Source organism: Dendrobates tinctorius, unplaced genomic scaffold, assembly GCF_039654945.1.
Source record: "Dendrobates tinctorius isolate UK_male_01 unplaced genomic scaffold, ASM3965494v1 ptg000017l, whole genome shotgun sequence".
Taxonomy (NCBI): domain Eukaryota; kingdom Metazoa; phylum Chordata; class Amphibia; order Anura; family Dendrobatidae; genus Dendrobates; species Dendrobates tinctorius.
Window position 1 is genome coordinate 3256060 of NW_027361685.1, and position 14905 is coordinate 3270964.

Here is a 14905-nt window from a genome sequence, read left to right on the forward strand (position 1 = left end):
GACCGTGTATTGATTATCGTTCCCTTAACAAGATGACGGTTAAATATCAGTACCCGTTACCTCTGATGTCTGATGTATTTCCCAGAGTTAAGAGTGCCTGCTGGTTTATTAAGCTTGACCTCAGGGGGGCGTATTATCTTATTAGCATCAAGCACAGGGATGAATGGAAGATGGCGTTTAATACTCCGGAGGGACATTTTGAGTACCTGGTGATGCCTTTTGGGCTCACTAATGCCCCTTCTGTCTTCCAGTCCTTTATGAATGATATTTTCCGAGACCTTGTGGATAAGTTTTTGATCATCTATCTGGATCATATATTGATCTTTTCTAGTGATTGGCATTCTCATGTGGAACATGTCCGGACTGTGTTCCGGATTTTGAGGGAGAATTCCCTGTTTGTTAAGGGATTGAAATGCCTCTTTGGTGTACAGAGGATTTCATTTTTGGGATTTATCTTGTCTCCGTCGACTATTGAAATGGACCCGGCCAAGGTACAGGCCATTTATGATTGGGTTCAGCCTACTTCTTTGAAGGCTCTCCAGAAGTTTTTGGGTTTTGCTAATTTCTATCGTAAATTTATAGGTAATTTTTCTGGTATTGTCAAACCACTGACTGATCTGACCAAGAAGGGCGCTGATGTGCTGAATTAGTCTGCTGAGGCTGTCTCAGCATTTCAGGAGCTTAAGCAGAGATTTACTTCAGCTCCAGTTTTACGGCAACCTCATGTCTCACTTCCATTTCAGGTGGAGGTAGATGCTTCTGAGATTGGTGCAGGAGCTGTGTTGTCCCAAAAAGACCCTGTGACTTCAAAGATGAATCCTTGTGCCTTCTTTTCTCCTAAGTTCTCCCCATCTGAACACAACTATGACGTGGGGAATCGGGAATTGTTGGCCATGAAGTGGGCATTTGAGGAGTGGAGACATTGGTTAGAGGGAGCTAGATATCAAGTTGTGGTCCTCACCGATCACAAGAATTTGATTTATCTGGAGTCGGCCAAATGCTTGAATCCTAGACAGGCTAGATGGGCCTTGTTTTTCACGCGTTTTAATTTTGTGGTCTCTTTTCTTCCGGGCACTAAGAATGTTAAGGCAGACGCTCTTTCTAGGAGTTTCTTTGCTGATTCTCTTAATGTGACTGAGCCTACTACCATCCTAGGTGAGGGGGTAGTTCTTTCTGCCATTTCGCCCAATTTGAGACGCACCCTGGAGGAATTTCAGGAGGATAAACCTGAGCGTTGCCCTATGGGAAAATTGTATGTTCCTGACCAGTGGAGAAAGAGAGTGATGTCTGAAGTTCATTGCTCCGCATTGGCTGGTCATCCAGGTATTTTTGGTACCAGAGATTTGGTGAGTTGGTCTTTTTGGTGGCCCGCCTTATCTCGTGATGTCAGGAATTTTGTGCAGTCCTGTGGGACTTGTTCTCGGTCTAAACCCTGTTCTAGTGGGTTGCTGATGCCCCTGCCATTGCCCAAGAGGCCATGGACCCATATCTCAATGGATTTTATTTCTGATCTTCCTGTTTCTCAGAGAATGACTGTTATCTGGGTGATTTGTGATAGATTTTCGAAGATGGTCCATCTTGTACCACTCCCAAAGTTGCCATCTTCTGCTGAGTTGGTGCCCTTGTTTTTACAACAGGTGGTTCGGTTACATGGGATTCCTGAGAACATTGTGTCGGACAGAGGAGTCCAGTTTGTTTCCAGATTCTGGAAAGCCTTTTGTTCCAATCTGGGAATTCAGTTATCCTTCTCAGCGTTTCATCCCCAGACTAATGGGCAGACTGAGAGAATAAACCAGACCTTGGAGTCTTATTTAAGATGTTTTATATCTGCCGATCAGGATGATTGGGTTTCATTTTTGCCCTTGGCCGAATTCGCGCTGAACAATAGAGCTAGTTCTGCCACTTTGATGTCACCCTTTTTCTGTAGTTTTGGGTTTCATCCTCGATTCTCTTCAGGGCAAGTGGACGCTTCGTCCTGCCCAGGTGTGGACACTGTGGTTGAGAGAATGCAGCAGATATGGGACCAAGTAGTGGATAAGTTGTCACTCTCTCAGGAAAAGGCCCAGCGATTTTCCAATCGACGTAGGACCATTGGTCCCGGTTTAAAGTGGGTGATATAGTTTGGTTGTCGTCTAAGAATATTCCTATGAAGGTTGCATCTCCAAAATTTAAGCCAAGATTTATTGGACCTTATAAAATTTTGGAGATTCTTAATCCTGTTTCTTTTCGATTGGCTCTTCCAGTTACGTTCAAGATCCATAACGTATTTCATAAATCACTGTTGAAGAGGTTTGTTGAGCCTGTGGTTCCTATGGCAGCACCTCCTGACCCTGTATTGGTTAAAGGCAATATGGAATATGAGGTAGAGAAAATATTGGATTCTCGTTTGGTTAGATGGAGACTCCAGTATTTGGTCAAATGGAAGGGTTATGGCCAGGAGGATAATTCTTGGGTCTCTGCCTCTGATATTCATGCCAATAGATTGGTTCATGCTTTTCACCAGGCCCATCCTGATCGGCCTGGTGGCGTGGATGAGGGTTTGGTGACCCCTCCTCAAGGGGGGTACTGTTGTGAGTTCATTCTCTGGTCCACCAGCAGTGAGTTCTCCTTCCAGACTCCCTCTGGTGGTAACAGGAGGTAGTGATGCTGATTTAATCAGTAGAGATCTGCCACCTGATAATGAGGATGACAATTGGACCTCAGGAATCAGACTGGATTTAAGACAGCCGACGCCCTAGTCTGTGCTGGTGATGGCTTCTGCTTTCCAGGTTTTGGTTTTCAGCTCTGTTCCAGCCTTTTCAAGCTAAGTGTTTTTGCTAATGTTCACACTTTATTTTGTTGGTCTATTCAGTTTTTTGTGTGTTCAGCCAGTCCCGGCTGGGGCTGTGCTGAATTTCTACTATTTATCTGTATTTGCCAACTTGCTTTTTAGTCCCTTATTAGATTGGCCTCTTTTTGCTCTGTCTCAGAATATTTCAGAGTGCTGATATAGTGGGAGAAGTCTAGTGACTTCTGGGTTAATTTTGTTATCAGAAGTTTTGGACATTATTTTTGTAGGGTTTTTGGCAGATTGCAGACAGTGTCTTTCCTTTCCTATCCTTTATAGTTAGTTTGGGCCCCATCGTTTGCTCAGCCTATTTTCCTGCCTGTGTTTGTGTTTTCATCTTGTTTCACCGTCAATACATGTGTGGGGGCTGTCTATTCCTTTGGGGTCTGCTCTGGGGCAGTTAGTTTTCCCCTTTTCTTGCTTTAGGCTTATGTAGTCCTCCGGCGGTGACGAGGCGTCTGGATCATCGTAGGAACGCTCCACTGCTACTGCTAGTTGTGTGGCTAGGATCAGGGATCTGCAATCTGCATAGTTACCAACCTCTCTTGTTTTCTGCGACTTAGCTTTTTGTTGTCCTCCTCGGTGACACATTCATAACAGCCTATAATACTATGGCTATTGTGAGGCTTAGAAAAAATTTGCATATGACACTGGCGGTGCCTGTCCAGTAACATCTATCTCTTACTTATAGATGCTACTGCGCAGGTGCCGCCATCGCCAGTGACATTTTTCTGGATGTAATTTTTTATGTAAAATAGGGGGCAGGTCACTGAAGGATCAGTGTCATAAGCCAATACAGATGAATATTTACACAGAGCAACACATAAGGCCCCGCCCACAGCCACTCCCACACCCCACCCCGAAGCACGAGAATCTCATTAACTGAAAACTACAAATACAGATTAAACAACCAGCCCTCACCTGCCCAGAAAAGGCACATCTATTAGATGCGCCAATTCCGATGGTTTTCCCAGGTCTTCCCACTTGCCCTGTAGCATATTTGAGGGGTTGATGTCACATTTTTATTGTCAGGTGACATCAAGCCCACAGCTTAGTAATGGAGAGGTGTCTATCCATTACTATCCTCATAGTTACATGGTAAATAAAGACACAGCCAGAATAATGTCTTTTATTAGAAATAAAACGGTTTTTCTTTTTTAATTAAAAATAACAAACACAGTTATACTCATCTAACGCCTATTTCCACCGAAGACCTCGTTCTCCTGTATTAAAAATAAAAAAAAAACAATATACCATTCCTGTCTGTCGTTCTGTCCCATGCCGTAATCTATGTCTGGGGGATAATTAGTTTTCAACCTGGACTGTGCCAAGATGCAACTGTCCAGGCTGAGAGCCACTGGTGAATGAGCAAGCGCAGCATCATTGACCAGCAGTGACATCATCGAGGTTTCCAGCCAGGCTGAACCGCAGTGACCTCAGGACAGTGGGAAAAAGTCATTGATGAGGTCACCACAGTTCAAGCTAAGTGACTTCACAGCAGATCACCGTGAGAATTCTCTGTTATCTTTAAATAAAAAACGAAAACTGTTTTTTGTTTTATTTCTAATAAAAGACTTTATTCTGGCTGTGTCTTTATTTACCATATAACTATAATATTAGTAATGGATAGGTGTCTTATAGACACCTCTACATTACTAAGCCGTGGGCTTGATGTCACCTGGCAATACAAGGGTGACATCAACCCCACAAATATGAACCCCACTTGCCAACACTACAGGGCAAGTGGGAAGAGCCGGGAAAAGGGCACGAATTGGCGCATCTAATAGATGTGCCTTTTCTGGGCAGCTGCGGGCTGCTTTTTTTAGGCTGGGGGGGGGTCAATATCCATGGCCCCTTACAAGTCTGAGAATACAAGCCCCCAGTTTTCAGCTTTAGCAAGGCTGGTTGTCAAAAATGGGGGGGACACACGCCGTTGTTTTAAATTATTTATTTAAATAATTAAAAAAACAGTGTGGGGACCCCTCTATTCTTGATAACCAGTCTTGCTGAAGCTGACAGCTGAGGGTTGCAGCCCCCAGTTGTGAATTTTGTCAGACTGGTTATTGAAAATACAGTGAGACCCACGCCGTTTTTTCATTTATTTATTTAGTTATAGCGCAAGTTGCGGGTGAGGAATACTCCCATCATCCTCCCCTGCTGTCACTGTTCTTAGCAGCAGGTGTAGGATGATGAGAGTAATACTCCCAAAAGCCTCCACCTGCTGTCATCATTCTAACCTTAATATAACTCTCATCATTCCCCCCGCCGGCAGAGCAGGGGAGAATGATGAGAGCGTCCTCAGCACCTGCCACCGGGGAACAGCACTTACTGTAGTGCTTATTCCTTGCCGGCTGTACATGTGGTACTGATGCTGCACACTGTTGTCAGACATGTGCCCAAGTATTATGCACATGGACCAGAAAAATCGGTACTGGAAGTATCAGGACGTGTGACCCGGCCTTATACACAGTTCTCTTTAAATTCCTAATATTTCTTCTTGAAACTCATCTGACAGAAAATATTGGAGCTTACGATAGTATAGATTGTGAAGTCTCCGAGACCCATACTCTAATTACCCCAGAGAGGTTTCACCACTAGTTACTCATTTATTACTGATGGAGACTGTGGAGTTTGATCATTTCAGTAGTTCCTAATCAGGCCCCATTATTAATATCTGACGTGTGTCACTTTATGTGGTGGTAACTTTAGAATTCTTCACAAAGGATAATAGAAAACAAATGGATCTTACAAATTATTTTCCAGCTTCGCACTGTACGGTTGTACACTACTGTCTGGGCACATGGCAGTGTTCAGAAGGGAAGGAGCGCCATTTAGCTACTTGAATGCAGATCTAGCTGGAATAGTTTGCAGACACAATATATTGGGAGCACTGTTCATGGTCACCTGGCAGCTCAAAAGATGTCCTCCATGAACCTGCTTGGCACTATCTTCTCTGCTTTCCATATCCCAAGGATTGCCTTGCTCATTGCCCTTTAACGCCATTACATGAATCTGGACTTACACAGGGACCCCTAGGCTTGGACCATGGTGTTACCTGCTATTCTGTGGTGTTAGATGGCAAGAAGAATAGTCAGGTAGCTGGGTCAGAACCAGAAGGACAGAATACAGAATCATAAGACACAAGAGTAGTCAGTAAACGAGCCACGGTCACAACAGGAAACAAATACACAAGCCGCAAGCTGAGCACAAAAGACTGAACCAGAGGAGAACAGCGCTGTATTTGGCAGAATCTGGCCATGCCATGTGCTTTGAGCTTTAGTAGAGTGTGGTACTTTCCAATTGGCTGAAGTAGGGAGCAGATTACTCCAGCTGGACAGCAGGAACAGATCCCAGATGAGATTGGACACATCATATGCAGAAGCTCTAATATAACTAAATGACCAAAAACCAGAATAGTAGAAATCCCCATAAAGTGATTCCATTTGATAAATTAATTTACTGAGGGTTATTGTCATGATCCAGGACAGGATTTCGCTTTGGCCCGTCCTGGTCAGACAGGGTTAATTGTTTCTGCCTCTCTCTGGCAGAGGGCGGCTATTTAATGCTCACTTGACCTAGGTCCGGTGTCAGTTATACTCCTGCCCTCGGCTGAGTTAGTTGACCCCTTGTGTACGTGTGCCTTGTGCCTGATAACTTGTTGCTTGTTTGGTTTTGATCCGGTTCTGTCCCTGTTACGAGTTCTGCCTGTCCCTTTTGTACCGCACCTCTCTCTCATGTGTGACTCTCGTCTTGTAACTTGACTATTCTCTGCTCGTCCCTTTGGTACCGCACCACCCTCTCATGTAAGACTTCTGCTTGTCTGACCTGCATTTTTCTTTCCTCTTCTAAAGTATTCCTGCAGTAGGTACAGCACATCATCTGCAGTATTAGGACGCTAAGCCCCGCCCCCTACCGTCACATGATCGTAGGTCCTGGTACTCCTTACTATTTTCCGTGCCTCAGGTCCTGTCTGTTTAAACCTTCATTCCCGTGTTGGTCCCCGTGCTCTCCCACAGTGTGGGTAAGTCAGCCTGCTCAGCCGTGGCAGTTGCCGACGCTGACAGGATCCTGACATTATAACTGACCGTTAACATTTTTTTTCTCTGCTCCCTTTCTCCTATGTGTGTAATGGATCCTATGCATGCTCTTTTTGAGCAGTTACAGCACCTGACTCAGATGTCTCAGAGACTCCTGGGGTAACAACTAGCCCTGGCTCAGTCTCAGCAGCTGATCGCTAACACTGTGCAGGGGGTTTTGTCATCAGGGGCTCGGGAGGTTACAGTAATTTCCCCTGAATCTCCGGTTAAGTTACCGGATTCTTTTTCTGGAGATAAAAGGGAATTCAAAATGTTCAAGGAGGGCTGTAAGTTTTTTTTTTTCATTGAGACCATACTCTTCTGGGGATGAAAGTCAGAGAGTGGGGGTCATTATATCTCTGTTAAGGGGTGCTCCCCAGGCTTGGGCTTTTTCCCTTCCTACCACTGCCCCTGAGCGCATGACTGTGGATGAATTTTTTTGAGGCCTTGGGGCATTTTTATGATGAGCCTGATCGGATGCGTATGGCTGAGGACAGGGTGATGAGCGTGTGTCAGGGGAAGCACTCAGCCGAGTGGTTCTGCTCAGAGTTCAGACGCTGGGCTGCTGAGGTCTGCTGGAATGATGCCGCCCTCCAGGGTTTGTTCCATAGAGGCCTGTCTGAACATCTGAAAGATGCCTTGGTTCTCCACCCTCCGCCTGATTCCCTGGAGGAGGCTATGACACAAGCCGTCTGAATGGATCGCAGGCTACGGGCCAGGGGAATGATGCAGGTTGAAACCCCATTATTTTCTCAAGGAAGGGGAGCCAGTCTTACATTGGAAACCATGGAGATGGGAACCATCGACTTCAAGGAGAAAGGAAAGGGACAACGGCACTTGGGAAAGTGCTTTTTTTTCTGTGGGATTCCGGACATTGGAAAAAGGATTGCCCTTCTTGTCCACCAACCTGCAAGCGACTGAGCCCCGGTGATTGTCGTGGAGGTCACTCAGGCTCTCAAGTACCTTTTTCTCCATTTTCAAAAATGTTATTGCAAGTGGAACTTTGTTGTGGGAGTGTCTCCACACCCACTTCTGCTTTCGTGGATTGCGGATCGTCGTTGAACTTTATTGACTCTTACTTGATGTCCAGGTGTAAGTTAGGGACAGTTAGGCTGGAGACTCCTATCCACGTTGTTGCCATTAACAAAACACCACTGGCTAAAAATGACGTCATATTCTGTACAGATGAGTTTCTCCTTAAAGTGAGTTCCTTACACCAGGAACATATTTCAGGTTTTGTTATGGACAACCTGCCTGCGGGACTGGTGTTGGGGTTCCCCTGGTTACAATTACATAATCCTGTGATTAATTGGGAATCTCGGGACATTGTTAAATGGGGTCCCTATTGTTCTGAAAAATGTCTGGTTACTGTGTCTTGTGTCGTCCGTGGGTCTTGAAGGTATTCCGGAGTGCCTAAAAGACTATACGGACCTTTTCTCCGAAAAGGGGGCTGAGGTTTTACGACCACACCGCCCTTTTGATTGTGCCATTGACCTGGTTCCAGGTGCTAAATTGTCCAAGGCCCGCTTGTATAACCTTTCGGGTCCAGAACGGGCTGCGATGAAGGAATACATTTCCGAGAGTCTCCGTAAGGGACACATTCGTCCTTCTGTTTCTACCGTGGCGGCGGGGTTCTTTTTTGTAAAGAAAAAAAACGGTGGTTTACGCCCATGCCTCGATTTTCGTGAGTTAAATAAGATAAATGTGAGAAATACGTATCCCCTCCCACTTATTCCTAATTTATACAACCAGTTGTCCGGAGCTAAATGGTTTTCGAAATTAGATCTACGGGGAGCGTATAACCTTATCCGAGTCCAAGATGGAGATGAGTGGAAAACTGCTTTTCTCACTACTGAAGGGTTGTTTGAAAATTTGGTCATGCCTTTCGCTCTGACCAATGCTCCAGCGGTCTTCCAAAATTTCATAAATCATGTGTTCTCTGATTATATTGGATGGTTTATGGTGGTGTATTTGGATGACATATTGATCTACTCTCCTGATAAACAGGCTCACATTGGTCATGTTCAGGCAGTTCTCCAAAGACTTCAGGAGAACTGTCTCTTTGCTAAACTGGAGAAATGTTTATTTTTTGTTCAGGAGCTGTCTTTTCTGAGGTTCATTGTGTCTGCTGAAGGGTTTCGCATGGATCCTAATAAGGTGCAGGTCATTGTCGAGTGGGTTCAACCTTGTGATTTGAAGGCTCTGCAGCATTTCCTAGGATTTGCCAATTATTATCGCAAGTTTATAAGGGGGTTCTCACAGGTGGTTAAACCCCTCACAGACATGACTCAAAAGGGGGCCGATATCAAGAATTGGTCAGCCGCAGCGATAGCGGCGTTTCAGTTTTTGAAAAAATGTTTCATGTCTGCTCCGGTTCTTATTCAACCGGACCCATCTGAACCATTTATTGTTGAGGTAGATGCCTCAGAGGTGGGGGTGGGGGCGGTATTGTCCCAGGGACCCGCCACTTTGACCAATTTGAGACCTTGCGCCTTTTTCTCGAAGAAATTCTCCCCCACGGAGAGGAACTATGATGTTGGGAATCGAGAACTTCTGGTCGTAAAGTTGGCCTTTGAAGAATGGAGGCATTTTTTGGAGGGGGCTGTCCATCCTATAACCGTAATTACGGATCACAAAATCCTAGCTTACACTGAGTCAGCTAAAAGGTTGACTCCCAGACAGGCTAGATGGTCACTTTTTTTCCCGATTCAACTTCTCGATCACTTTTCAGCCAGGATCCAAAAATGTTAGAGCTGATGCCTTGTCACGCAGTCTAGATCCGGTGTCCCCCCCGAACCTCCATCCTCCATTCTTCAGCCTGGGGTGGTGGTGGCAGGTGTCTCTAATATGTTGGAACGGGAGATTTGGGAAGGCCAGTCTCTTGCACCTCCGGCTAAGCCGGTGGATAAACTTTTTGTGCCAGCTCAGTTTCGTCTCAAGGTCCTCCGGGAGTTCCATGACTCAGTTCTGGGTGGACATTCAGGGATCTTGGCTACCCAGAAGGCCATTGCTAGAGTATTTTGGTGGTCTTCTTTAGCCTCTGATGTTGGGGAATATGTGTCTGCATGTGATGTTTGTGCCCGTGCAAAAACCACCCATAACCGGCCGGGGAATTGGTACCACTGCCAATTCCTGAGAGACCATGGACGCATTTGTCCATGGATTTCATCACCAACCTTCCCCCCTCCAAGGGTAATACCGTCGCTTAGGTTGTGGTGGACAGGTTTAGTAAGCAGGCACATTTTGTACCTTTGGCAGCTCTACCTAATGCGGAAACATTGTCCAGATTGTTTGTTGAGCATGTGGTGCGGTTGCATGGGGTACCCTTGAATGTGGTGTCTGAAAGAGGAGTGCAATTTGTTTCCAGATTTTGGAGGGCTTTTTGTAAGAGGTTGGGTATTGGTCTGTCATTTTCATCCGCTTATCATCCAGAGACTAATGGGCAGACCGAGAGAACCAATCAGTCTCTGGAGCAAATTCTGCATTGCTTGACCTCAGCCTGACAGGATGATTGGTGTTCTGTGTTACCGTTGGCCGAGTTTGCGTTTAACAACCGCATTAACCAGTCTACGGGTACATCTCCCTTTTTCTGCAATTATGGGTTTCATCCACATTTTGGAGAATTTTCCCGTTTGAACTCTGGGTGTCCTGGGACGGATGAGACTCCAGCGGTTGGGGGAGGTATGGCGGGAGGTCCAGAGTAACATTGCGAAGGCCCAGGATAAATTTAAATTTTTTGCAGACAAAAAATGATCCGTGGGACCGGTGTTTCAGATTGGGGATAAGGTATGGTTATCTACCAAGAATATAAGGCTCTAGGTCCCCTCTGCGAAGCTTGGACCTAAATTTATTGGTCCCTATGAAATTATAGAAGCGGTTAACCCGGTGGCTTTTCGGTTGCGTCTCCCGCCATCTCTACGGATTCCCAATGTTTTCCATAGGGCCCTTTTGAAACCTGTGAGGTCCGGTGGGGAGGGATCATCAGCTTCCCCGCCACCTGTTTTGGTAGACGGGCAGTCTGAGTGCGAGGTGGAATGAATTGTCGACTCTAGGTTGGTCCGTCGTGCCCTTCAGTATCTGGTACATTGGAAAGGCTATGGTCCTGAAGAACAGTCGTGGGTTCCTGCTCGATCGGTTCATGCGGATCAGTTGGTCCGGGCCTTTCACGCCAAGTATCCTGAGAGACCTGGGGGTCCAGTGGCCCCCCATTGAGAGGAGGGTACTGTCATGATCCATGACGGGGTTTCGCTTTGGCCCGTCCTGGTCAGACAGGGGGTTAATTGTTTCTGCCTCTCTCTGGCAGAGGGCGGTTATTTAATGCTCACTTGACCTAGGTCCGGTGTCAGTTATACTCCTGCCCTCGGCTGAGTTAGTTGACCCCTTGTGTACGTATGCCTTGTGCCTGATAACTTGTTGCTTGTTTGGTTTTGATCCGGTTCTGTCCCTGTTACGAGTTCTGCCTGTCCCTTTTGTACCGCACCTCTCTCTCGTGTATGACTCTCGGCTTGTGACTTGACTATTCTCTGCTCGTCCCTTTGGTACCGCACCGCCCTCTCGTGTATGACTTCTGCTTGTCTGACCTGCGTTTTCCTTTCCTCTACTAAAGTATTCCTGCAGTAGGTACATCACATCATCTGCAGTTGTAGGACGCTAAGCCCCGCCCCCTACCATCATTTGATCGTAGGTTCTGGTACTCCTTACTATTTTCCGTGCCTCAGGTCCTGTCTGTTTAAACCTTCATTACCATGTTGGGCCCCGTTCTCTCCCGCAGTGTGGGTAAGTCAGCCTGCTCAGCCGTGGCAGTTGCCGACGCTGACAGGATCCTGACAGTTATAATCCAAAGCCACTTTCTGGAAATTAACACAGTGGATCTTGGAGAGTGAAAAATTACACATTTGCCATTTTATTACCCAGCACATAGTGCCCAGATTGTGCGCCAGGAGACACACACCAAATATTAAGTGGATTCTTCTCACTATAGTACTTTCCAATTGGCTGGAGTAGGGAGCAGATTACTCCAACTGGACAGCAGGAACAGATCCCAGATGAGATTGGACACACCATATGCAGAAGCCCTAATATGACTAAATGACAGAAAACCAGAATAGTAGAAATCCCCATAAAGTGATTCCATTTTATAAATTAATTCACTGAGGGTTATAATCCTTAGGAGGAGTGAATATTTTGACTCCATTGGCCACTTTCCGGAAATTAACACGCAGTGGATGTTGGAGAGTGAAAATTACACATTTGCCATTTTATTACCCAGCACATAGTGCCCAGATTGTGCTCCAGGAGACACACACCAAAAATTAAGTGGATTCTTCTCACTATAATATTACTAAATACAGGGATCCTAAATGTTGTTTGCGCACACTGCAAGACTCCGAAGTGAGAGCGGATTTTGCTGGATTGGTTTATAGAAACCTTGTTGCTTTTCAACAGCCTTTGAGCCACTAATAGTGCGGGACCCTCTGTTTTTCCATTGACAGATGATGGACCTGAGTGGGGACTTGTTTTTTGTGAGATGAGAATTGGTGTTATTTTCGCCTACATAACATTGATTGGTTTCTTTTTATTCGATATTTGGGAGGCAGAATGAACAAACAGTTGAACACCACACACTACTGGTTCATCCAACAAGGTTTTCTATTAGACTGTGAACTGTCATTGTCTTGGTAAATAATTAAAGTTTTTTACATAGCTTGCCATTTTTATGGACAGTTTAAGTAGAAATGTTCAAAAATATAAAACTCAAGGATATTTTATTTAAAAAAATGTTTTTTTTATCTTAGCAGATGACTGTACCAGGAGATCAGAGGGACAGATGACATCTTCAATTTTTAAATCTGATGATCTTGAGATCCTACAAGATACAACTGAAGTGAATGCCATTACTCCAGATATATCATCATCCATTTACAGCAAAGATCCGACTACTAAGGAAAATCAAATTCGCCAAAGAGGCAATAAAAAACAAACTGCTCCTAAAGCAAAGAAGCCATTTTCATGTTCAGAATGTGGGAAATATTTTGCACAGAAATCAATTTTTGTTATCCACCAAAGAACTCACACAGGGGAGAAGCCTTTTTCCTGTTCAGAATGTGGGAAATGTTTTAACAATAAATCAGATTGTGCTAAGCACCAGAGAATCCACACAGGGGAGAAGCCTTTTTCATGTTTAGAATGTGGGAAATGTTTTGCACAGAAATCAAATTTTGTTACCCACCGGAGAACTCACACAGGGGACAAGCCTTTTTCCTGTTCAGAATGTGGGAAATGTTTTAGCAATAAATCAGATTGTGTTAAGCACCAGAGAACTCACACGGGGGAGAAGCCTTTTTCTTGTTCAGAATGTGGGAAATGTTTTGCAGATGAATCAAATTTTGTTACCCACAAGAGAACTCACACAGGGGAGAAGCCTTTTTCATGTTCAGAATGTGGGAAATGTTTTAGCAATAAATCAGATTGTGTTAAGCACCAGAGAATTCACACAGGGGAGAAGCCTTTTTCATGTTCAGAATGTGGGAAATGTTTTAACAATAAATCAGATTGTGTTAAGCACCAGAGAATCCACACAGGGGAAAAGCCTTTTTCATGTTTAGAATGTGGGAAATGTTTTGCACAGAAATCAAATTTTGTTACCCACCAGAGAACTCACACAGGGGAGAAGCCTTTTTCATGTTCAGAATGTGGGAAATGTTTTAGCAATAAATCAGATTGTGTTAAGCACCAGAGAACTCACATGGGGGAGAAGCCTTTTTCTTGTTCAGAATGTGGGAAATGTTTTGCAGATGAATCAAATTTTGTTACCCACAAGAGAACTCACACAGGGGAGAAGCCTTTTTCTTGTTCAGAATTTTGGTAATGTTTTAGCAATAAATAAAATTGTGTTAAGCACCAGAGAACTCACACAGGGGAGAAGCCTATTTCCTGTTCAGAATGTGGGAAATGTTTTAACCAGAAAGTGCTTCTTGTTAGACATCAGAGCAGTCACACAGAGGAGAAGCCATTTTCATTTTCTTAATGTGGCAAATATTTTACTTGGAAATCAACTGTTAATAAACATCAGAGACGTCACATAGGGGAGAAGTCTTTTTTATGTTCATGTTTGAATAATTTTAACCAAAATTGAATCTTCTTAAATGGGTTGTCTCTTGTCATTCCTCATGTTTGCTGACAAAAGGATAAAACTAAACCTTATTAATTCCAAATATAAAACTGTACCCATAATTCACCCCCTGAAGGTTAGTCAGAAGGTGACTAATAGAAAAAACATGTACCCCACAGTTCAGTATATAGGGTGAGGTGACGTGTACACACTCACTCTCCAAGCCTCTCATCTCTACGGGTTTAATCATCCTCACCAAAGACGACTCATCAAGAGACTATTTAATATTGACCTATATTCAAACGAGAGTAAATTAAAAAGAAAACTAAAATCATGTATCATGTTATCCGAAACAGTCAGAAAACTAGCCCCATATTGGCAGATCCCAGACCTCAAACTATATACTTCGGAAGTTTATAAGCCCCTCCAGTGTCAGGAATAGATAGTATGGATTTGAATTTACCAAATGGCTGCAATGAAACAAAGAGTGAAAAATATAAAGGGGTCTGAATACTTTCCGTACCCACTGTATCAGTAAAAATAACTCCTCTTTATTAGGTAAAGTATAAAAGAATTGCACCATTTTCCGATACCCGTCACATCTCCATTTTTCATGATCTCAGGTTGAGTGAAGGCTTATTTTTTGTGTGCCGAGCGGATGATTTTAATGAATACCATTTTGGTGCAGATACGATCTTTTGGTCTTTCCTTTATTGCATTTTAATGCAGTGTGGCGGCGACCAAAAAAAGTAATTCTGGCGTTTTGACATTTTTTCTCGTTACACCATTTAGCGATCGGGTTAATTATTTTTTATAGTGATAGATCGGGCGATTCTGAACGCCGCTATAACAAATATGTGTATGTGTGATTTTTTAATTGTTTTATTTTGA

The 14905-nt window shown here is 44.3% G+C and overlaps 1 protein-coding gene across 1 annotated transcript in view; it reads left to right on the forward strand.

Moving 5' to 3' along the window:
* The window catches only part of LOC141082385 (uncharacterized), a 31647-nt gene extending 17664 nt beyond the window's left edge, over nt 1-13983 (forward strand). Inside the window, exon 6 of the mRNA XM_073566324.1 lies at nt 12702-13983. Within this exon, the coding sequence (XP_073422425.1) occupies nt 12702-13771 (1070 nt within the window). The 3' untranslated portion in view covers nt 13772-13983. The remainder of the gene's footprint in view (nt 1-12701) is intronic.
* The last annotated feature ends 922 nt before the right edge of the window (nt 13984-14905 follow it).